Genomic DNA, 22026 nt, shown 5'->3' with positions numbered 1-22026 from the left:
TGTCTCCTCTGCAGCCAGTGAGACCCGCAAGCCAGGGTTTAACTCATCTGAGGGGGGTATTGCCCAGCACAGGGCCTGGTAGTGAGCAAGGGCTCAGGAAATGCTGGATGAAAGAATGAAGAAATACACAAAAGAAAGAATACTGAAGTTGTCAGCTCTCCCTCAGGCTCTGACCAGAGCTCCCTGAGAACATCACACATAGGCCCTGAGTTGCGGCCTAGGGAATGCAGAAGAACCATTCAGCCACACCAGGTAACCAGACCTCCCAGGTTCTTCCCTGCCTCAACCAAAGTATTAAGTTCTGTTCCCAGAATCACAAGTACATCTTTGTCAAGGGCCTGCCAGACCCTTGTTTGGCATCTGTCTTCCCCAAGTTTCTCCCTGTTTCCACCCAAAGTGGGCCCAACCCCAAGACCATCCTGGATAGAGATCTGACCACCAACCCCCATTTTTCAAAAGCACAATGCCTCTTATTCATGAGGGTGTTAGGAGGACTGAGTATGATAAATTATGAACATGGTACAAAAGTAAGTGGGTTGGTCGCCTACTGTTTAATAGATGGGGGAACATGTTAGTTCTTAAAGGTCAAGATGGGTCTTGAAGTCTCCGACTCCTCCCTACCCCAACATCCAGCCAGTTGGTCCTGAGTTTCATTGACGAAACTTCACAAACATCTCTCAGCCTCTCCACCTCCTCAGTTCCTGCCCCAGTTCAGAACTCATCCTCTCCTGAGATGAGCACACCAAGCCTCTTGTCTACCCTGCACCCAGGCTGCCAGCAATGCCCAACTTCTGCTCAAAAGCCTCTGTGACTCCCCATCAATCCCAAGAAAAAAGCCAAGCTGCTCAGCATGACATTCAAGGCCTTTCTTCTCCTGCTTCTGGTGCCCTCCTCACCTCAGTTAAAAGTCCAGTCAGACCAGACAAACCTAGACATGACTCCTGAGACACATCAACTTCTCTTCCATCTTCATAGAGGCTGTTCCTTTTTTTCACCCACTAAACTCCTATGTATGCTTCAGAACCCTGTTGCAGAGACTCCACCTCAGTAACCCCCAGCAGACTCCTCTCACTCCACTAGGCCTGTCTACCCAAGCCCTGCACCTCCTTCTATATCTGCCCTGAGCACACTGAGGGCTGAAAGTCTATGTCCATCCTTACCATCCCAGCCAGGCTGGGGCTCTTCAAGGCCGGAGAATAATTGAAACCCCCAACACATACACATACTTCCTATTCTGTTCTTACCCCATAGACAGGAATGGTCCCCAAGCTGAACGCACACATACTCATCCCCCAAAAAAATGCTTCACCCATACCCCACAAAACAGCCATAGAGATCTTCTAAACATAAATCAGATCATGCCCTCTCCCTGTTCAAAACCTTTCTGTAACTCCCCAGTTCCCCTAGATAAAGATCAAGCTCTGCAACCCTCAAAGGGAGGCCCTGTGTGATCCAGGCCCTGTCATAACTCTGACCTTTGCCAAGGCCCTCCTCTTGGAAACTCCCACTTTTTCTTAGAGGCTGGCTCCTGCCAAGGGAGGCCTTCTTTGACCCCTCCAGCAACTGACTTTGGACATTTCTTCCACTTCTCTACCGCCCTCAGGATACAGTTCAAAATCACAATGTCCTACACCCTCTGACTCCTCTCAACCTTCCAGCCTTTGGCTCATTGTTTATCTTTTTGTATTCTATATTTAAGCAGCTAGGTTTCTAGTTCCTCAAAAGCATCATACCCTCCTGCTTCCAGGCCTTTGCACAGGCTATTCTCCTTTCCTGAAATGCACTTTCGCTCCCTCCCACACATGCCTCTGGTCTCAGCTATAGCCCAGGCTAAGTCAGATGTCTTCCCTAGGCTTCCTACTCCCTGAGTTGTTTCCTCCTCGGGACTGGGAGCCCATGAGGGTACGGCTGAGCCTTTGCACAGGCTGTTCTCTCTTCCTGGAATGTTCTTCCTCCTCATCTTGGCTGATTCCTAACTGGTCCTTTAGGTGTCAGCTTAGACATCTCTTCCCACATAAGACCCTCTCTGCTCACCCACACCCCTGATCTCTGGGCTCCCCAAGACCCAGGAGGTTCCTCCATCACAGTTCCAACCTCTCTGGGCTGTCACTGTCTATTAATGTGTTTGTCTCCCCCATTAGATTCTATGCCCAAAGTCATCGAGTATTGCTGGAGCTATCTTGGTCTCTACTATGTCCCAGAAGCAAATATAATAATGTCTGGCACATGAATGACTGAAAAAAATGCTTTTATTGAAATACTTTAAAAACAACAATAGCAATAACCCTAATACCATTTACTGAGATCTACTATGTGCCAGGCATGTTAAATACCTGTTCTCATTTAATTCCAACAATCCTATGAGGTGAGTACTATTTTATTATCCCCACCCAGGGGAAGGGGAAGCTGAACCTCAGAGAAAGGAAGCCACTTGCCCAAATTCACAAAGCTAGTAAGAAGTGGAACCCAAATGTGAAGGCAGGTAGTTGAGTTCAGAGCCTAAGTTTCTAACAATTACTCGGAATACCCCTCAATTGTGAGCTCCTGGCTTGTAATTGCCCATCTGGGTCTGAGTGCAACTACCCCTCCAGACTTCAAGGCCTTCCAGGGCAACGCCCAGGTTGGCTACATTTTAGAGCAAAAGGTCTGTCTGGACCAGGACCTGTCTCTGTGTATGTGGTGAGTGGATGAATGAATTAGTGAATGAGTGGGTATGTGACCCATGAGGCCCCACTCACCCTCGATGAGCCACTCGCAATTGCCATTGACGCTGTAGTTGCCCGCACCATCCGTCACGAAGCCTGGTGCCTCCCGCAGAACTTGCCGCTGCCCCTTGCAGTCCCCCGCCTGGGCCCCAGGGGACAGCGGCTCGAGCACAACCAAAGATAGAGCCAGTGCCACGGCCACAGCTCGGCCCAGGGCCATTGCCGCCTCCAACACTGGCCCTTACAGATTAAGAGGGCCGTAGAGACACAGAGAAGACCCTTGACCCGACGTGAGGCCCTGCAAATACGACCTCTAATGACGCGGCATGGCCTTGTGGACCCGGGAGGTCCAGGAGTCGCAGTCCCCACGAAAGCAACAGCCGTTGTTGGCGGGCTCTGGAAGACGAGGGGTGGACGCTAAAGACCCATGGAAGGGCCTGTGAATGGGGTCGTTATGGACAGGGCCGACCCCTAGGGACCATGGGAATCCCTTACAGACACGAGTCCCCATTGGCTGGCTGACCCATAAACAGTGTCCAGCAGTTACAGACGCGAACCGCTACAGACCGAAACGGACCTTATGGATGGGTGGGTCCCGAGGGGCCCAAGGGCTCTAGGGCCCGGCGGGGGGCCTCCACAGAGGGTGCAGGCCGGGCTGGGCCGGGCCAGGCCCGGATGGCTCGCGAAAGACCCCTCCAGTCGGGGGCGGGGCGCAAGCGGGTGTCGGGGGCGGTGTCCGTCTTCACAGGGGCTCGGGCCTGGACCCCATAGACGCACTCCCTTGCTCACCCACCCGCGGCTCCCTCCAAAGCCGTAGAGGCCAGATCAGCGAGTCGAAGGGACTCGGGCCAGAGCGGCCACGGGAAGACCCGCTGGGAGGGCGAGGAAATGCTGGGGCGAGCGGCCGCTGTGGGAGGAGGATGCGGAGGAGGCGAGAAGTTGCAGAGATGCAGGTCAGAGCGGCCCTGGGAGGACTGCGAAGCATCAAACCCCACCTCTTCACAAAGGAAGACTTCCGGAAACTTCCCCGCCCATTTGTCGACAGGCGCATGCGCAGCAGCAACCTCCTTGGTTCGCGAAGAAATAAAACACGCGCAGTGCTAAAAACATAACCCAAACTTTGGCTGCAGGTGTCTTAGCAAAGCATGTGCCACTGGAGGGCGCTTCTAGCTCCGCCTTGGGAAAGAAGATAAAAATAATAGCGGTACAGTAAGAGGTCTGTTAGATGATTCGTATCTTCAATTCTTCCAGATTCTGAGCCAGCATAAAGGTCAAGTTATCTGGCCCCCAAAATGCCATTTCACAGATGGACACACGAATGTTCCGAGTACGGAAAGGTTGTTTAATAGGCACCGCCTCTGAGCGCCATCAAGATGTAAAAGAGGCCATTTTATGGATAAAAACTCAATGAATCCTCTTTATTTTGGCAAGAAGGGAAAAAGTCTTTTTGCCAGGGACCTGAGGGAGGGCCCCCGGGATGGAGATAGGGATGGACACCGCACGGGTCCGAGATCACAGATATCCAAGAGGAAGATTTCAGAGTCGGGACCAGCTTCACAATATCCGTTTCGGGAGCTGTGGCTCGGGGTCTCGAGGTCCTGGAGAGTCACGGCAGGGTCTCGGCGATCATCACTGGTGTTCCGGAGTCCAGCGGGGTCAGAGGTCTCGGAGGGGGCCAGGGGGCCGGAGGTCACGGAACAGCGGGAGCCCAGAATCCGGCGCCGCTCGGGGCAGGGGCTGAGGGAGGGGACGGGGAGAGCGGCTCCCGCGGGACTGTTTGGCACAAGAGTTGGGGGGCGGGGACCGACACTATGCACCCCTAGCTGAGCGTGCGGGGTGGGGAGGGTCGGGATGGCCTGGATGGCCGAGACCTAGGGCCGGGAGAGAGCCTGGGGGTGAAGGGTGGGGGTGTCCAGAGCCCGGCCGAGGCCCGGCGCGCGGCCCATGGGGCAGGGGAGGGCAGGGGTGCTCAGACCGGGGGTGCGGTGCCCCCGGTCGTGTGCATGCTGAAGTATTCGGTGAATACGGTGTGCGGCGCAGCCGTCTGGGGCACGAGCGGCTGGTAGGGCGGCGTCGGGCCATCCCAGCCCGGGTCGGCCGCCTTGGGGAACCGAGCGGGAAGGGGCGGGGAGGCCGCGCCCGGCTCGGCCCTGGTCACCACGCGGCCCCTCGGGGCCACCGCCGCCGCCACAGCCGTCTCCTCCACCTGCTTCCCGGCCTGAGAGGGGGGTCAGGGTCAGAGGCCGTACGGGACCCAAGGGGGGCAGATGCGGCCCCGAAGGCCCGGCCCCCTCCCCCAGAGGATCCCCCCTCCCCGAGGTGTGGGCGCATGTGTCAGTCAGGGAAAGAACGGATGGCAGGGCGCCTGGGCAGTGGAGCCAGGTACTCAAGGGGCGGTGTCGGGGAGCGCCGGGCGAACTCCGGCAGCCGCCGGGGAGCGGGTGGAGAGCCGCGGAAGGCCAGCGGCGGGGGCACTGCACGTGGAGTCTGCGGAGGCGTGCGTAACAACGCCAGAACCCAGTCCGGCAGGGTGGGCGCGGGCACCGGGGGACAGTCGCGGCGCGGCGTTGGGACTCGGGGTGTGCGAAAGGCAGGGGGTGGGCTCAGGCGCCTGGGCGCGGGGGGCGGCGGTGGGGCCGGGACCGGGGTTAGGTACTCCAGGGGCGGCGCCAGCAGCTCCTCGTGCGCCGGGGGCGCGGGGCTTACGGAGGAGGCGGGCGGGGGGATGGAGAAGAGCTCCGTGAAGTTGGGCACCGAGTCGCTGATGAACGTCACGTTTCCATAGACGTGCTGAGGGAAGGCCTTGTCGGCGGACTGGCTCCCTCCCGGGCCCGGGACCCCAGCTGAAGCGATCTGCGACGTGCGCACATGGTATGGGAAGTTCTTGTTGGCAGCAGACGGGCGTGTCATGATCTGTGGTGAGAGGTCAGGTGCTGATTGGAGAACTACAGCCCAGGTCTCAGGCTGTCTCCGTAATCTTGGAGTCCTAAGTATTCTCCTCACTTGACATGCCCTATGTGCCCCCTCAACCTTTCAGACTTTATTAGGCACCTCCTCTGGGCTCTCACAGTGCTTGGCATTCTGACCTTTTTCCTGCATCACGGCTTTTATTGCTCTGCTGATGCTTCCTCCATCAGAGCCCTGTGTACCCAGTTATCACTGACTGGTTAAGTTTCAGTATCCTGTGCTGTCCCTTATGATAGCCACCAGCCAATCAAAATAACTGTAATTTTTGTTTCTCAGCCACACTAGCCACATGTAAGTGCTCAAAGCCACCTGTAGATAGTAGCTATCATACTGGACAGCACAGATGACAGAATATTTTCATAAGCAGAGAAAGTTTAATGGGACAGCAACTGTTAGACTCTAGAATGTTGGCTACAGGAAGGCAGAGACTTGCCTGTTCTACTCTCTTATGAATCCCCCCTACCCTCTAGAACATACCTGTCACATATAAGCTTTCAATAAATATTGAATATAGTTGAGTCTGCTAGGTCTGGGTGTGACTCTTAGCAGTGCACACAGGAGCCCAGTACCGCCCCTTAAGGTGGTGCTGAACATGAGAAGCTGACAGCATGAGTGGTGCAAAGCCAGAGGTGGAGCTGTGCTCAGCTAATGCGAGAATTTTTAGAAGGAAACTGGTTGAAGGTGAGACGTGACTGAAAGGGCATTGCATTTAGCATTCTGAATCTGCACCCCACTTCTTGGCCCCACAGCTTGCTGGAATCTGGGGCACATTGATTAAACTCTCCTATCCTCACTGGGAAAAAGGGATTGCAGTGCCCACTCAGAAGAGGAGAAGATAGAAATGAAAACCACTGGTGCAGAGCCTAGTGCATGGTAGCTTCTCAGCATTTCTCCTTTTTCTTTCTGCAGAGCTTCAAGATGGACTGTCCTAGGAAGGTGAGTCTGTATCTTAGATTCTGGGGTAGAAGATGGAGAGCTCGGCCCCTCCCTCTGTGGTTGAGTACATTCCCTTCACAAAGCACATGGTAGACCCCTGGGGTCAGGAGCTGGGGGCTCTCAGCAATACCTATATCCTTGTCTGGCTCCCTTTTATGTGAGATTTTGTGGTCTGCTGGAGAAGGACTGGGTTCAAAGTCCCTACCCTGCCACCAAAGGCCATGGAGCCCTGGCAGGTAACCTCCCTTCTGGGGGCCTTAGTTTTTCCTCTCTGTATAATGGGCTCAATGACCATTATCCATTCTGTCCTGGGGCTGTGCTGACAATTAAACAAGAGGACAGAATAAATGCATATGGGTGTTTGTTACTAGCATGAAACAGGCTGGTTTAAGATGGGTGCCCACTAAATGGTTGATGGATGGATGAATGAATACATATATAAACAAACTGTGACCCAGAAGGCTGGACAGGATGTAAACTAGGGCGAAGAAGAGGTTTGGTGTTGGTACCCTTCTGATGCCATTCAGGTCTAGGCCCCCTGGAATCCCAGCCTAGCCCACCCCAGCTGCTCTTTCCTGGACAATGGCCTGTGATGGAGCAGCAGAGATGGGAGACTGTGTGAGACGAGGGGCTTGGGGAAGGCAGGGCAGATACAGAAAGGAAATGTGAGAGTCTGGGGACTTGGGGTCAGGAATGGGAATGGGGAGGGGGGCAAAGAAAGAGGGCAGGGTTGGGGAAAGAGCCAAGACACAATGTGGGAGAAAAGAACAGAAAAGGGTGGACTCAGGGACACAGTAGGGTACCTAGGGGAACCCATCAGGCTCTCAATAAGTATCTGTTGAATAGCTAAATAGATGAAGTGAAGAAAATAGATCAAGAGCTCAGAATGGAAGGTCCAGGCAGATCAGGATTGGGGAGCCTCACTCATCCTCCACCCATCAGTTTCCCACCCCCACCTTCATGCCAGTCCTCACCAGGAACACGCCATGGGCATACAAATGGATCCCCAGCTGGATGCCATTGACAATCTTCTCCCGGGCCCACTTGGGGATCCCGAAGTTGGCGATCAGGGCCATGACAGGAACTGCAAAGAACCTGAAGGGGAGGTATTGGGTCCATAGAGACACTGCCCCTGGCTTCCACCCCACCCCATGGCTGTAACTCCCCTGCCATAAATACACACAGGCCTCACGTGGGTACCAAACTGGAGGGAAGCCAGTGTGACCTTCAGAAGTAAGAGGTTTAAAGGGAGCAGGAACCCCACTGGTCTGGAAAATTCTAGGTGACAAAGACTAGGTTGAATTTAACTCAGTCCATCCCACCCCAAATCCTGGCTCCTGATAGGAAATCAATAGATGTTCGAAGAATGAATTAATCTATGATAATAATGATGGAGGATTTACTGCATGCCAGACCTGTTTCTAAGCATCTCACATATATATACTCATTTAACTTTCAAAGTGACTCTGTGAAACAGGTACAATTTCCATCCCTATTAAACAGGTGAAGAAACAGAGGCAGAGAGAAGTTAATTGATTTGTGTGAGGTCAAACAGTTTAAAAGCCTTAGAACTGGGATCTAAATCCAGGCAGTCTGGCTTAGAATTTACCTACTTTACTATTATGTTACATTGAATGATAAAATTAGAACTAGCTTTTATTGAACATTTACTATGTGCCAGACACAAATCCTTTATATATTGCCCTATACAGGCTCAAGATAACCCTTTGCAGGAGATAGTCTTAACAAGCTTTTTTATGGGTGAGCAAATGGATGGCAGGGTTGGGTTTTTTTTGTACTTTGGGAAAGAAATTTTTTCCAGGTCACAAAAGGAGTTAGTGGCAGACTCTGGTGACAGCTGCCTAACTTGAAAGCCCATCTGCCTCACTGAGGAGGGTCTGAGTTGGGGACAGCTATTTCTGGGGAGCCCCAGGAGGCAGGGACAAGTTGGGGGCCCAGCACATCTCACCAGAGGGTGTAGGCAGCAAAGAAGGGCACATAAAAGGGCTGCTTCTCAGGGAAGTGTCGCAAAGAGATGAGCACGGCGTAGCAGAACCACACGTAGGCTGCCACCTGCAGCCCGATGAGCCCATAGCCGGCCGGAGACTCATATGTGTACAGTACCTGGCCTGGGTCAAAGAACTGGACCCAAGGGAGAGGGTTCATCATAACCCTGGCCTCCTGACCTCCACGTGGGGGCCCCAAACCCCACCCCTGGGCACCCAGTGGGCAGAGGTACTTGGTCAGGACAGAAGCAGCAGGAAAATGAAGGATGAAGATAGAAGCATATAGAGGGAGAGGGAGAGGGTAAAAAAGATAGGAAGAAAATACAACCACTACCCTGGGCCCAACATGGGGCTACCTGACCACTACCAGCACTCACCACATGTAAGTTTTTCCAGGTGCATCAACTGAATGAGGTCTTATTTAACACCTTACTTCACAGAGGGGAAAACTGAGGCTAAGGGGGACACCTTTTGGGCAAAGCCAAAGCTAAGATGATATAAAACATTGAAGGAGGCCCCTGGGGTAGGTAAGACCCTCCTAACTTTATAGAATTGGTAACAGGCTCAGGTGGTGGGAACATCACCAAGGTCAGCCAGATAGGAGGTGGGAGACCAGAGTGAAATCCAGGTCTGTGTGACTCCTGAACTCTTAGTCATGACATTGAGCATAAATGTGACAGACAGCGAGAGACAGAGGGTGGAGGAAGAAAGCTCCTCAGAGGTGGTGAAGAGAGGACAGATGGGAAGGCGGTACTGCAGAGTGGGAGAGAGCCAGGAAGAGCGCGACATGGAGAAGCGCTAGCAGGCAGGTGGAGGAGGCCCCCAGAAGCTTGAGAGGGTCAGGCCCTGAGCAGTGGCGGGTGGGACTCACCTCAGCCTCATAGATGAGCAGCACGACGTGGGTAAGGGTGTATAGGGTCATGTAGACAGACAACTTCACAGAGCCCGAGTGGCTGATGCGGCCCCTGGCAGCAGGCCATAAGGGGAGACAGCAGGGATGGCAGCCGTCAGGGAGGTGGGGGTGGCCCCCCCAGGCCAGTCCCCCTGCCCAGCTCTGTAGCCCAGCCATCCCACAGCACTCCCTCCCACCCCAGCCTGGGCACCGTGTCACCGTGAATCCCTTCCCCAGAAGGATGAGCATCAGCAGGAATATGAGGAAGCTGGAGGAGAAGAGCAGCTTGGCTGGAAGAAGGGAGGAAAGGGCAGCTCAGACTTGGGCCTCACAGACGGGCCCAGGCACCCTCCCCGACCCACTTCACTCTCACCCAAGATCTTCAGACTCTCGTTGCCAACGCCATCAGTGGCATATTGGCCCCAGTAGATGCAGAAAAACAGGAGGCTCAGAACTGAGGGGAGGATGGGTAGAGGGATGAAAGGACAGAAACGGGCTTTGGGACATCACTGCTCCCTAGTACCACGATCCAGGTGGCCAAAGCCTCTCCTTCATCCCCATCAGGATTCTAGACCATTTACTCCCACTAACCTCCTAGGAGGCTCTGGAATCCAGGCCCTTAGCCCCTCTTCTCCAGGACCCAGGAGTCCAGACCCCCAGCCCTCCTCCCTCAAACCAGGATATCTGGGCCCCAGGTCCCTCCTCTCAAATAACTCAAAAGTTGGGATACTCTAAACCTCACCCTCCACTCCTGCTGCAGCCATGAACATTTTGTAAGTTGTGTGGAGCAACTGACGACCTTTCAGCAAATCTAGAAGAGGGGCAGGGGAAGGTTGTTCACAGAGAAAAGAGGACGGAAGAGCAGCTCATCTCCCCCAACACTGCCCCCGCCACGTCTCCTAACCTCCTCCCAAAACCATGTGCTGGACTCACATCCAAAGTAGCAGGAGAGGAAGAAGATAAGGATAAAGATGAGCAGGAAAGTCACATCTGTCTCCAGGATCCCTGCCAATTTGGTGGAAGGAGGAAATGGTGTAGTCAGGTCCAATGCCCCTCTGCTCTGGGCTCCCACAAAGATCCTGGCCTCTGGGTCCCATGTGCTCACCAAACTCATCAGCTGAGAAATGCCGTGTCCAGAAGGACTTGCCATTGGTGAGGACCATTTCATACTCCAGCTGCAGCCCATCTCCCTGTAGGGAGCACAGAGGCCTAAGCAGGGGCCCTGGGCAGATAGGGGGTTAGCAGGAAGGGAGGGAGGAGAAGACTTAGGTGGCTGGTCTGCTCCTTACCCCACACTTGCTGAGTGCAATGTACCACCACCTTTCACGCACTGAGCGGAAACTGCGGCCACTGGAGCAGCTCAGGTAGCGGATTCCCTCCTCTGACACCACCTGGGGAGGAGCAAAAAGAAGACTGAAGCCTGTCTGCACCACCCCCAGGCCCTTGATCTTCATCCCCTGCCCACTTCTCCAGGCTGGGCCCATACCTGACAACCTGACCAGGCATACTGGGTGGTGAGGTTGATGACCTGGTTGTTCTCTGGCCTTATCACTGATTCCTTGGCCAGGCAGCCCTGGAGGAGGCAGGGACATGGTCACTCTCTGGCCAGCTTCAACCTTCTTCCCCTTCCCGTACACCCTCCTCAGAGCCTTCACCTTGTCCCCTGCCTTGTACACCGCTGGCCACTGGGATGGGTCGTCGAAATAGAGGAGGATGTTCTGACAGCACTTGGCCTGCAGACCCAGAGATTTTGGGGTTTGGGGGAATTGCCCTTGCCTTGGGAGGTCAAGGGAGCCTCCAGCCTCAGCATGTTGAGTGGTTGGGGATGGCTCACCTCAGGGTATCGGAAACGGAAGTCCAGTCGGCCGTAATCCGAGAGGAAGCAAAATCTAGTCAGGAACACCCAGTCCTGGAAAAGGGGCTCAGTCAGACCCTCTTGAGTCCTTTGGGAACTCTCCTCAACCCCACAGACCCACAGTTTTTCTTCCATACTCTCTGGTTCCTGGTTTCCCAAGAGGTCTAAGGAGACCAAGTCACCTCCAGTTTCTTCCAGGATCCCCTCACCTTAAGTCCGGGAGTCCTACCTCAGATGCCACCCGACTTTCCTTTCCTCCCCTCGCCTCAAGCACTTCTCCCATTTCCCAGATGCCCCGAGAAAGGCCCTGGAGGGCCAGATCCCCGTCCTGGCCACTTACTGCCTGGACACCATCCCCCCAGTTAAGCGCGGTGGTCCCGGAGACCATCCCGTGCTGGGGAGCAGTTCCAACGGCCTTCTCCGGGTCCTGAGCCGGACTGTGAACTCAAGGCTCTGCGGAGTGAAAAGTGCTGTCCCTTCAGCACCATCTCGACGTCCCCAACCCCCACACCAAATTCCGATTCTCCCAGCCTGGCCCCTTCCCCGCCCATTTCTGACCTCAGTGTCCCTCCTATAACCCCCGAGTCTCTTCTAGACCCCACAGTCTCCCTCAGCTTCAACCCTAACCCAGTCCCCAGTCGTCTCCGGCCCTACCCCGTCCCCCGCGGCTCCCGAGGACCGCCCGGGAGGAGCGGCCGGAGCGACAGGGGCCGGGGTGACACCCCCTCCCCTTCCTCGAGTGCACCGGGGACCCTGCGGGTGGCAGGGGAAGGCCCGCTCTGCTCACCTCCTTGGAGCTGAGGTTGCCCCGCACGTATTTGGCCCGGGCACGGGGGGGCAGCGACAGCAGCAGGAGCAGAAGCGGCGGCAGCAGGCTGCGCAGAGCCGGCGCGCGCGGGGGCTCCATTCCTCCCGCTCCAGCACCGGCTCCGCGCCGGCTCCCGCTCCGGCCGGGCGACGGCAGCGAGAGCGCGCGGGCTGGCCGGCGCGCGGCCCCGATTAAAGGGGCCGCCGGGCGCAGCGCTCCCCGCCCCCTCCTCCGGATGGCTGGGCCTGGCCCTTTCCCAATTCCCGTGGGGGTCGCCCCTTTCCCATCCTCTCTGCCGCGCCCCGGCCCCTATCCTTCCCTCTGGAAGTCTCCCTGTTACCTCCGGCTCCCTGTGTCCTTAACTGAACTCACCTTCCCCCAAAACTTGCCTCCTCCAGACTGCCAGGCGGCACAGTCCATAGACCCCAGCTCTACCCTGACCTCCCCCCAACTTAGTCCTCAAACTGTTCTTTATTTTTTTTTTGGTATTATTAATCTACAATTACATGAGCAACATTACTAGACTCCCCCCATCAAGTCCCTGCCACATACCCCATTATAGTCACTGTCCATCAGCATAATAAGATGCTATAGAATCATTACTTGTCTTCTCTGTGTTGTACAGCCCTCCCCGTACCCCCTCTTACATCTGCTAATCGTAATGCCCCCTTTCCCCCTTGTTCCTCCCTTCCCACCCATCCTCCCCAGTCCCTTTCCTTTTGGTAACTGTTAGTCCATTCTTGGGTTCTGTAAGTCTGCTGCTGCCCAAACTGTTCTTTGATTGCTCATCTCTACCCCCATGACAGTCATCCCCAGCTGCGGTCCACTTGAGGTCCCATGCATTCTGTGCCCTGCCTACAAAGACACAGGCACAGAGAGCAAACCGCTGGTTTGAGCCACAAAACACGGAGGTGGCAGAGAGCCCTCAGCCACAACCACTACACCCCACTTGCTGCCTGACCCTGTCCTGTTACTGTTTACCAGGGTGTGAAAACCAGTCTCTGTGAGGCAAAGGTGTTGTGGTGTGAGAAGCCCAACAGTAAACTGGTATCAATTGCCTAGGTTCAAATCCCAGGGTTGCCACTTCCTCCCCATAAGACCTCAGCCAAGTCACAGTCAAAGCACACAAGACTGGACTGGCTTTCCCAGTCCAGTCCCCCACATAAGTACTATGCTGGTACTTATGGATTCCCAGTGGGTAATGGGGAGCTGTGGGAAGGCTTTACAGAGTAGAGTCCAAGACCCTCCAGCTTCATTTTCCTGATCAGATTCCAACAAACATTTCTAGCTTCATCCCTCGCCCTCCACTGCAGACTCTTTGCTGCTCCTCAAAATATCATTTAAAGCATCTTTCTGCGCCAAGGGGCCAGGCAGGAAACATAAGTGCGAGAAACACTTTCAATGAGGAGTGTGGCCCCATGAAAACGGGATCTGCTACTAGATCCTTTTCCTTTTTTCTTTTTTTTGAGAGAAACCAGAAATGTATTGGGGTTTTTTTTTTGTTTTTAAAGAAAACTGCCTGATTTGTAACCATATGCAACTGATTCAAAATTTTAGAATATATTATGGGCCAATGAAAAAAATGTGTAGGCCAGATTCAGATCTTACCTGCCATTCCTGCCCTGAACCTGCACATACTGTTCCTGTGCACATCAGACCAGAAGCCCTTCAGGGGCAGTTTCCACACTTGACTCACTCTGGGTTACAGCATGGCCTAGGGATATGGGCTGAATGAAAATAGTCCCACATCCCCTATTTACCCTCCTCCAGGCCTTGCACATGCTGTTCCATAGAACAGCATTTCTAGCATTGCCTGGAATGTTCTTTTTCTCTTCTACCATCAAGTCTGTACCAATCTTTAAAAAGATAAGGGTTTGTGCACATGAAAAGATGCTCCACATCACTTGTCATAAGAGAAATACAAATTAAAACCACAATGAGACATCACCTCACACCAGTAGGGATCGCCATCATCGAAAAGACAAACAACAACAAATGTTGGCAAGGTTGTGGAGAAAGGGGAACCCTCCTACACTGCTGGTGGGAATGTAAATTAGTTCAACCATTGTGGAAAGCAGTATGGAGGTTCCTCAAAATGCTCAAAATAGAAATACCATTTGACCCAGGAATTCCACTTCTAGGAATTTACCCTAAGAATGCAGCACTCCAGTTTGAAAAAGACAGATGCACCCCTATGTTTATCGCAGCACTATTTACAATAGCCAAGAAATGGAAGCAACCTAAGTGTCCATCAGTAGATGAATGGATAAAGAAGAGGTGGTACATATACACAATGGAATATTACTCAGCCATAAGAAAAAAACAGATCCTACCATTTGCAGCAACATGGATGGAGCTAGAGGGTATTATGCTCAGTGAAATAAGCCAGGCAGAGAAAGACAAGTACCAAATGATTTCACTCATATGTGGAGTATAAGAACAAAGGAAAACTGAAGGAACAAAACAGCAGCAGACCCACAGAACCCAAGAATGGACTAATATTTACCAAAGGGAAAGGGACTGGGGAGGATGGGTGGGAAGGGAGGGACAAGGGTGGGGAAAAAGAAAGGGGGCATTACGATTAGCATGTATAGTGTATGTGGGGCACGGGGAGGGCTGTGCAACACAAGAGAAGACACGTTGTGATTCTATGGCATCTTACTACGCTGATGGACAGTGACTGTGAAGGGGTATGTGGGGGAGACTTGGTGAAGGGGCGAGCCTAGTAAACATAATGTTCTTCATGTAATTGTAGATTAATGATACCAAAAAAAAAAAGATAAAGGTCTGTGTAAGGTCCTTTTTTATTTGTTTGTGTGGGTTTTTTTTTTTTTGGTATCATTAATCTACAATTACATGAGGAAGTAAGGTCCTTTTTGAGGACTTCTCCCTCACTGGGGCAGAATTATTATTACTCCCTCCTTCGACTCCCCCAGCCCTTGCACCTCTCTCCCTACCAGACACAACCACTGAACTGGAAACCTCCTGGAGATATAGCCTTAGTCTGACTCAGTCTGGGACCCCAGTACTGCCAGAGCTCAGAGTCAGGCACATAGTTGGCTTCAGTGGGTAGATATGTTGAACTGACTGAAGCCCCAGGTTTCCCCAGCCTGCAGGCCCCTCAGGACTCAGGAAGGTGATACGTGATGGCAACTTCCCCTCCGTCCTGGACCCAGAACCTAGAGCTAAGGAAAGCTGATCTCCTAGGTCACTCACCAAAAAACCAAGAGTACTGCGAAGAAAGTACTTTATTGAGATGATTAGGAATGTGGGATTCCTGCCCCCAACTGGGCCTCAGCAACCTCAGTATAGTCTCATAGGTGGAAAGGACCAAGCCTCTGGGCTGCTCTGGGCCACCACCCAGGAGAGACTGGGCAGTGGGGCAAGGGGGCTAGGACTCCAGTCCAGGAGAGAGGTTCTGGGCAACAAGGGTGATGGCAGCTGAGGTAGAAGTGGTTGTGGGCCAACTCCCCAGGGCCGGGGTGGGGGTGGCGGTGTGGATACCAGCCAGATGCTTTTCAGCAGGTCAAAGGCTGTTGGGGGGCCCCAGGGTGTCCTGGACGGCAAAGGCAACTTGGGCAAGGGGGGTGGCTGGGGACCTTTTGGTGGTTCCAGGCTCACCCTGTGCACAGGGGGAGTGCTGCAGGCATGAGGCACGGCAAAGGTGAGCTCTTTTGTAGCTTGTCTCCTCCTTGGCCTCTCCTCTCCTGGGGCTTGCACAGGGCTGTTGATCCAGGAAGGTGTCATCCTTTGTCTCTCAGGGCCCCCAGGCTTGGTCCCTGGCACAGAAAAGAAGCTAAGCAAAGCACACAAAGGAAAGGGGAACACAGTGGGCATGAAGTGGGCTCACCTGGTAAGGGTGAGCAGCAGACACGGAGCACCAGGGTAAGGTCAGGCACACAGCCATGACAGGCCTGTAAGGTGCCCAGAATGGCATCCCTGGCCTCTTGCACTAGGTTCCTCCGTGGGAAGGCCTGTGGCAGAATCAGCTGGCACTGCAGCTCCCCCAGCAACTGCCCCAGGCTAGGGAGCTCTGGAGGACTGGGTGGGCCTGGGCCCGAGCCTCCAGGCACCTGGTTTTCCTTGCCCATTGACTGTGAGGCTGGTTTGTGGGCCCAGCCTGGGCTTGGGGAGGACTTGGCAGGGAGTGCAGGGGTGCCTGGTTCCAGGGAACCACTGCTAAGCAGCCGTGACACATCCAGAGATTTCACCTCATGGTTGAAGAGGCCCCTGTGTTCCCGACTCAGCCGGCCCTGAGTTATGACCACAAGCTTGGGAGCAGTAGGGGCCATAGGATCCCGGAGGGCCATGGGAGGATCCTGACGGACCAATGGCCGACGGCTGCCCACCAGGGCCTCATTACGCTCCCGTCTGGTTTTCCGACGGCGCACACGACCAGGGTTCTCAGACCGCTGGAAAGGCTGTGGGTCTGGCCCCTGGGGGTCCATGGAATCCTGGAAAATAAGATAAGGTGGTCATCAGCATGCAGACAAATCAGGGACCTAAAAGTGAGTAATAAGAAGAGGTGGTTTGGGGTGAGGTAAAAATACTATTTAGAAAGAAAAAATGAGAGAAATGGAATGGGCAGAGAGTAATTGAAAAGTATTTGGTCAGAGAAGGGATCATAGAGGTAAGATGGGGTCAAGGGAGTCATGGTAAATGTGAAGATTTATCAAGGAATACAGAAAGGGTTACAGGGAACCAGGACATGAGCAAATAGTTAAAAGATTAAGGATGGGGAAGGGGTCATGAGACAGGAGGGATCTGGTAAACCAGAAAAGGATTTTGGATACAGTAGTCTCAGCGAAGGTACTGGAGAATGCGTAAGTAGAGAGACAAGGCAACAAGGCAGGAGGCAGACAGCAGAAGAGAAGCTGGGGAAACAGAGAAAACCTCAGGATGTCAGAAAGGGCAACAGCAGCTATCAAGGACTGGGGCCTGGTCACTGGAGGATGAGGGGCCAGGGTAGGAGACAAGGTAAGGGTGGGGCAGTTGAGGTTGGGAAGGGGGCGGTATGGTTAGTGGGGGCAGGGCGGGCACGGGAACTTCACCTTCTCCTGCCCCAACGAACCCAGTCCCCACCCACCCCACGTGGCTGTGGAGTACAGTGGCTTCTTTTCCACAGTGACGCCAGCTCACGCTCCGCGTGGCGCTCTTCTGGGCCTCACGCTGGGCCGCGTGCACACTACACGCATGCGCATGCCCCTCCCACGCCCTTCTGCTTCACTGATCGCGAGACACGAGGCCCAAAGTGCCAGTTATAGCCTTGCCCCCCTCAGCCTCACTTTCGAAGCTTCTCTCATTTGTTCTTAGGTACCTTACACCTACCAATTGGCTGTGAGGGCCTCTAGGCCCGCCCCCTTCCTCAATGATGATTGGTTCGGACGCCTATCTCCGGACTTTCTGTCCAAAGCTCTCGGCGAGACGAGGCTCAAGGAGCCTTCGGGCCGGTTGATAGTTCCCAAGCACAGCTGGTCAAAGGCTGTCACAGACTTCAACCTTAGAAACCAGTATAGTGCCGTCCTTAGAGCTCTGGAATTAGACTACCTAGGCTCAAACACCTAAACTACCACATTTGAGCTGCGTGATCTTGGAAAAGTGTGTAACTCTTAGAGCCTGTTTCCCAATGTGTAAAATGGAGTTGGTAATAGTAACAACTTGCTTTATATGGTTGCTTTGGTGTATGAAGTGAGCTGATATATCTAATTTGAAACATTGCTTGGTGAATGAAGCATCAAAGCTTTCTCCTTAAACTTTGCTTCAGGAACTTTCCCTCTCCAACTAATCTACACTGTCCCCTCAGACGTTAAAATTGAGCTAACCAGGTTATTCCCCATGCCATAATCCGCATTACCTGTATAATATTGTTTGCCCAATCTTCATGATCTTTCAAAGCCTAACTCATATACTAATCTTAGGAAACTTCCCCCCCTCAGGGTCCTTTTCCTCTTCCCCCCCAGGGAGATTCCCTGTACCTACCTTAATCACAACCTTGATCCTTCCCTCAGCTCTGTAACTGAATCTGTCTCCCCCAACACACTGGGACAAAGGCAGGATCTGACGCCTTTAAATTCATTTAATATTCATTCAGCAAATACTTGTGAGCAGCCACAGTGGTACTATGTGTCAGGCCCTGTTCCGGCAAGTGGGTTGAGGCAAAACATAAAAATAAATAAGACTTATCTCTATAGTTCAGTATCAACCTGACTAGAAGGAATGACTAGATAGGGAGGTCTCATCTGGGAGTGGAGCTACAGGAATATGACCAGGAGGTTCTGGGGGGGGTTATGGGACTCCCCACATCTGATCCTCAAGAGGAGTGAGATCTGGAAAGACTTGAGGTCTGAGATTGATTTAGGGCGGAGAGTGGTGAGGGACGACCTTAGGTGGCCTTAGCTGTGAATGCAGATTTCAGAGCCCACACACCTTCAACTGAGGTTGTTGGTCGGCTGTGGTTTAGGGAGGGAGGCACAGGCCACGGAGAGCAAGATGAGCTGCGCGGGAGGGGCGCCAGGCTGTACCCGGTCCTTACAGCGTCTCTAATTTCCTCTTTCTACACCTCTCCTTTCAGGGCCGGTGATGTCTGTAATGCAGAGATACGTAGTTTACATTTTATGCCACAAAAACTAGTGTTTTTGAGTAGAGGAACAGACAGGCTAACTGAAGTTGTGGCGCAGACTGAGTGTCCTCAGAACAGAACCTCTAATTTTATTTTGCCATCTTCCTTTTCTCTCCCCCACGTTAGTAAAAAAATGGGAGCGTCCCTTCCTAGCCAGGTACGTGCGACCTAACCCCCCACCAAGGGATCGAAGAATGGACTCGTCTACTCACTCCCCTCCCCCACCACCACGTGAATGGGACGCATTCACCCCCCAGTAGGTGGTCCCTTCCGCACTTCGTTCGCTCCGTAGCAAATGGTTCCTTCCCTCGAGAAAAGGCACTAGATTTTCCCCGCCCACCCTCGGCCTTTCAGGTAGTTCGCCGCTCCTGTGACGTCGGTGGGGTGGTTTCTCCCTCCGCCCCCCACGGGTGCTGGATGGTTTCGCCTTCCTCACCCACCGGTGCCAGGGTGCGCTAGTTGCCACCGCGGCCGGAATGCGGGTGGCCCGGGCGGGAAGCGCCGGACGAGCCCACTGCGCGGCCGCCGTGGGGGAAGCAAGGGTTCCCAATTCCACCTCCCCGCCTAAGTGAAGGTTTCCGCTCCCGGGATCAGCCGTTGTAGTCCGCTGGAGTTCGGGCGTTGGGACCGTCCTTTGTCGCCTGGAGGGTTGCGGGTGGGCGTGGTGCAGCCACATTTTCGGGAACATTCCCGGGCCGACCTCGCTCGCCCCTCTTGCAGGAGCTGCAGTGCCAAGATGAGCGGAGAGGAGAACCCTGCCAGTAAGCCCACGCCGGTGCAGGACGTGCAGGGCGACGGGCGCTGGATGTCCCTGGTGAGAGACCCCGCCAGCGATACTCAGGAGTCCGGGAGGGGCCTCAAGAGAGCAGCTGGTTCGCGCCGCTTTCTCTGCGTAATTGGGAAACTGAGGGCAATTGTGGTGCTGCCTATGGAAGCGGGGCAGGGCGGGCCCAGGAGCGCTCAGTGCTACTGATTCCCCCTTGTGTATCCCCGAAGCACCATCGGTTCGTGGCCGACAGCAAAGATAAGGAACCCGAAGTCGTCTTCATCGGGGACTCCTTGGTCCAGCTAATGCACCAGTGTGAGGTGAGGCCAGTCCCCCACCTCCTGCCCCACCCAGGCCTCTGCCCTCACTGAAATACCTGGACCAGAGCCCAGGCCAGGCGGGTACCCTCAGGTAGCCACTGGCACCCAGAATGTCCGTGTGAGGTGCAACATTCTACTGAGAAGGTAGTGTGTACCCTGGCTTTGTCAGATTGGGTTTGTGTATAATGAGACTTAAAATGAGGCTTTCCTCCAAGAAGACTAATTAAGGTGAGACTCTTGTTTAAAGTAGTGCATAGCCCTAATGAATTTCCACAGAGCTATAGTTGCTGTGAAGTCAAGGTCAACTGTAATAAGCTTCCCATAAAGAGGGCTCAAGGATAGTGTCTTTCCACTGAGCGAAGTTAAACTGGAATGGAATCTTCAAAGTGAGGGTCGGCTGTAATGCTATTGGTTCAATGCATGTCTTAATCAGAACGGGTTGCCCTAAAGCAAGTCTTGCTTCTACGGGGTTTGGTGAAAAGTGAGACTATAATACCTTTGAATAAAGTGAGATTTGACTGTTTTGGGGTGTGCTCTGAGATTTGACCAGACTACATCCATAAAGCAAGGCTCTTACATGATAACATTTGGTTAACTTGGACAGAGGGTGGTGGTCCACCCTGACTATGCCCTTGTGACCACATCACTTCTTGCCTACAGATATGGCGGGAGCTCTTTTCTCCTCTGCATGCACTTAACTTCGGCATTGGTAGTGACAGCACACAGCATGTGCTGTGGCGGCTAGAGAATGGAGAGCTGGAACACATCCGGCCCAAGGTGAGCAGACCTTGGTTGGGCAGCTAAAACACCTTTAGCCTACTCCCTTACCACTGCTACATGCCTCTTTTTCCACAGATTGTGGTAGTCTGGGTGGGTACCAACAACCATGGGCACACAGCAGAGCAGGTGACTGGCGGCATCAAGGCTATCGTACAACTGGTGAACCAGCGGCAGCCCCAGGCCCGAGTCGTGGTGCTGGTGAGAGGGTGGGAGGGTTTAGAATGGAAAATGGCAGTGGTCTGGGACCCCCTCAGGTGTAACCACAGCTGGCATAGTTCTGGGAAGCTTGGCATACAGCAGTGGCTTTAGGTGAAATCTCACATTGACACTCACAATGCCTATTAGAGCATCTGTGGTAAGGTCATGTTCAGGGACCAGTTAGTCCCTTTTACCCAATGGACTTGAGATTGTTGGAGTGTTGAAAAATTCAAAACACACAGCCAGAAGTTGTCAGGCATTCCCAGGGTGAATTTAAGCTTCATCCCTGCTGGCTGGGACATTTCCTCTTCTGAGGGATTGACCCCGTGCTTTGTCATCATTTTTATGAGTAATACTTGGAAAGACACTGGCACCCAGAAGGTTCTTGCTGATGGGGTCTGACATGGTATCAGAAACTACTCTTCCAAGCCCCCATTCCCATCCTGTGTATTTTGCAGCTGGGGACTTCATGGTGGGGAGTTGAGAATGGTTTGGTACGAAGAACAGGATACCAAGATGCTGGTAGGATGTCTCCTAACAACCCTTGGTACCCTTCCTCAGGGCCTGCTTCCAAGGGGCCAGCACCCTAATCCACTTCGTGAGAAAAACCGACAGGTGAATGAGCTAGTACGGGCAGCATTGGCTGGCCACCCACGGGCCCACTTCCTGGATGCTGACCCTGGCTTTGTGCACTCAGATGGTACCATAAGCCACCATGACATGTATGATTATCTCCATCTGAGCCGCCTGGGCTACACACCTGTCTGCCGTGCCCTGTACTCCCTGCTTCTGCGTCTGCTGGCTCAAGACCAGGGCCAGGGTATCCCCCAGCCAAACAACACACCCTAAGCACCCTCCTTCCTGCAACATTAAATTCTCATTCCTTGGTCTCCTGTTTCCTGCTTTATGGCCAAGCCTATCCAGGTGCCTCAACCTCAGCCCTCTCTATGACTGTGCAACTCTGCAGGGTGTCGTTTCTGCCTAAGGCAGGCACTGCAAATCCATCAAGGCACTCTGGGTCTTGCAGTCAGGTGAATTTCTACCCATCAGTACACACTAGTTGGAGCCATTTTGCCCTCCTGCCTTATGGGACCAAGGTTAAGCAAGAATTCTTTAACATAGTGACCCAGCACCATCACAACCCACCTGAAGCTGCTCTCCAATCCCTGCCTAT

The 22026-nt window shown here is 53.6% G+C and overlaps 4 protein-coding genes across 16 annotated transcripts in view; 1 reads left to right on the top strand and 3 right to left on the bottom strand.

The window, feature by feature from the left end:
* Positions 1–3977, bottom strand: part of MEGF8 (multiple EGF like domains 8) — a 37658-nt gene extending 33681 nt beyond the window's left edge. For 3 of the 6 annotated variants that reach the window (XM_073226455.1, XM_037013897.2, XM_037013896.2), the window contains exon 1: positions 2739–3977. In XM_073226455.1, the coding sequence (XP_073082556.1) occupies positions 2739–2925 (187 nt within the window). In that variant the 5' untranslated portion in view covers positions 2926–3977. The remainder of the gene's footprint in view (positions 1–2738) is intronic. The other 3 variants (XM_037013893.2, XM_037013895.2, XM_037013894.2) reach the window with 3 other exon arrangements.
* A 132-nt stretch (positions 3978–4109) lies between these two features.
* Positions 4110–12353, bottom strand: TMEM145 (transmembrane protein 145). 4 transcript variants are annotated; one of them, XM_017654279.3, is made up of 15 exons: positions 12149–12344; positions 11341–11415; positions 11162–11239; positions 10993–11079; positions 10796–10897; positions 10612–10696; positions 10440–10511; positions 10249–10317; positions 9880–9960; positions 9718–9796; positions 9486–9579; positions 8578–8750; positions 7583–7703; positions 5412–5618; positions 4110–4923 (listed from the first exon to the last, which is right to left on the bottom strand). In XM_017654279.3, the coding sequence occupies exons 1-15, from the start codon at positions 12266–12268 to the stop codon at positions 4675–4677; spliced, it is 1692 nt and encodes a 563-aa protein (XP_017509768.1). In that variant the 5' UTR covers positions 12269–12344; the 3' UTR covers positions 4110–4674. The 4 variants fall into 4 exon arrangements, with proteins under 4 accessions (XP_017509768.1, XP_073082561.1, XP_036869795.1 ...); XM_073226460.1 differs by having other exon boundaries at positions 4110–4442; XM_037013898.2 differs by lacking the exon at positions 4110–4923 and having other exon boundaries at positions 4946–5618; positions 12149–12346.
* Positions 12354–15408: 3055 nt separating this feature from the next.
* PRR19 (proline rich 19) lies at positions 15409–19186 on the bottom strand. Of its 2 annotated transcripts, XM_017654308.3 has the most exons (5): positions 19065–19186; positions 18596–18752; positions 18149–18302; positions 16020–16623; positions 15409–15948 (listed from the first exon to the last, which is right to left on the bottom strand). In XM_017654308.3, the coding sequence occupies exons 4-5, from the start codon at positions 16615–16617 to the stop codon at positions 15473–15475; spliced, it is 1074 nt and encodes a 357-aa protein (XP_017509797.3). In that variant the 5' UTR covers positions 16618–16623; positions 18149–18302; positions 18596–18752; positions 19065–19186; the 3' UTR covers positions 15409–15472. The 2 variants fall into 2 exon arrangements, with proteins under 2 accessions (XP_017509797.3, XP_073082590.1); XM_073226489.1 differs by lacking the exons at positions 18149–18302; positions 18596–18752; positions 19065–19186 and adding an exon at positions 17256–17421.
* Positions 18995–21741, top strand: PAFAH1B3 (platelet activating factor acetylhydrolase 1b catalytic subunit 3). Of its 4 annotated transcripts, XM_037013990.2 has the most exons (7): positions 19226–19362; positions 19509–19602; positions 19785–19874; positions 20535–20651; positions 20730–20852; positions 21414–21467; positions 21550–21741. In XM_037013990.2, exons 2-7 carry the CDS (start codon positions 19525–19527, stop codon positions 21559–21561), a joined length of 474 nt encoding a protein of 157 aa, XP_036869885.1. In that variant the 5' UTR covers positions 19226–19362; positions 19509–19524; the 3' UTR covers positions 21562–21741. The 4 variants fall into 4 exon arrangements, with proteins under 4 accessions (XP_017509849.2, XP_017509853.2, XP_036869885.1 ...); XM_017654360.3 differs by lacking the exon at positions 19226–19362 and adding an exon at positions 18995–19142 and having other exon boundaries at positions 21414–21741; XM_017654364.3 differs by having other exon boundaries at positions 19194–19238; positions 21414–21741.
* The last annotated feature ends 285 nt before the right edge of the window (positions 21742–22026 follow it).

This window comes from Manis javanica, chromosome 17, assembly GCF_040802235.1.
Source record: "Manis javanica isolate MJ-LG chromosome 17, MJ_LKY, whole genome shotgun sequence".
NCBI lineage: Eukaryota > Metazoa > Chordata > Mammalia > Pholidota > Manidae > Manis > Manis javanica.
Note: the sequence above shows the minus strand (reverse complement) of the source record. Positions and strands in the feature narration are given on the sequence as shown.

Bases quoted from the DNA above. Each gene is read 5' to 3' on its own strand.
- TMEM145 (XM_037013898.2), bottom strand. From the start codon at position 12,268: ATGGAGCCCCCGCGCGCGCCGGCTCTGCGCAGCCTGCTGCCGCCGCTT. The intron at 11,416-12,148 runs GTGAGCAGAGCG...CCCCTTTTCCAG, and splicing joins GCAACCTCAGCTCCAAGGAG to GACTGGGTGTTCCTGACTAG. The intron at 8,751-9,485 runs GTGAGTCCCACC...CCTTGGGTCCAG, and splicing joins TGCTCATCTATGAGGCTGAG to TTCTTTGACCCAGGCCAGGT.
- PRR19 (XM_017654308.3), bottom strand. From the start codon at position 16,617: ATGGACCCCCAGGGGCCAGACCCACAGCCTTTCCAGCGGTCTGAGAAC. The intron at 15,949-16,019 runs GTGAGCCCACTT...TTTCTGTGCCAG, and splicing joins CTGCTGCTCACCCTTACCAG to GGACCAAGCCTGGGGGCCCT.
- PAFAH1B3 (XM_017654360.3), top strand. From the start codon at position 19,525: ATGAGCGGAGAGGAGAACCCTGCCAGTAAGCCCACGCCGGTGCAGGAC. The intron at 19,875-20,534 runs GTGAGGCCAGTC...TCTTGCCTACAG, and splicing joins AGCTAATGCACCAGTGTGAG to ATATGGCGGGAGCTCTTTTC. The intron at 20,853-21,413 runs GTGAGAGGGTGG...ACCCTTCCTCAG, and splicing joins AGGCCCGAGTCGTGGTGCTG to GGCCTGCTTCCAAGGGGCCA.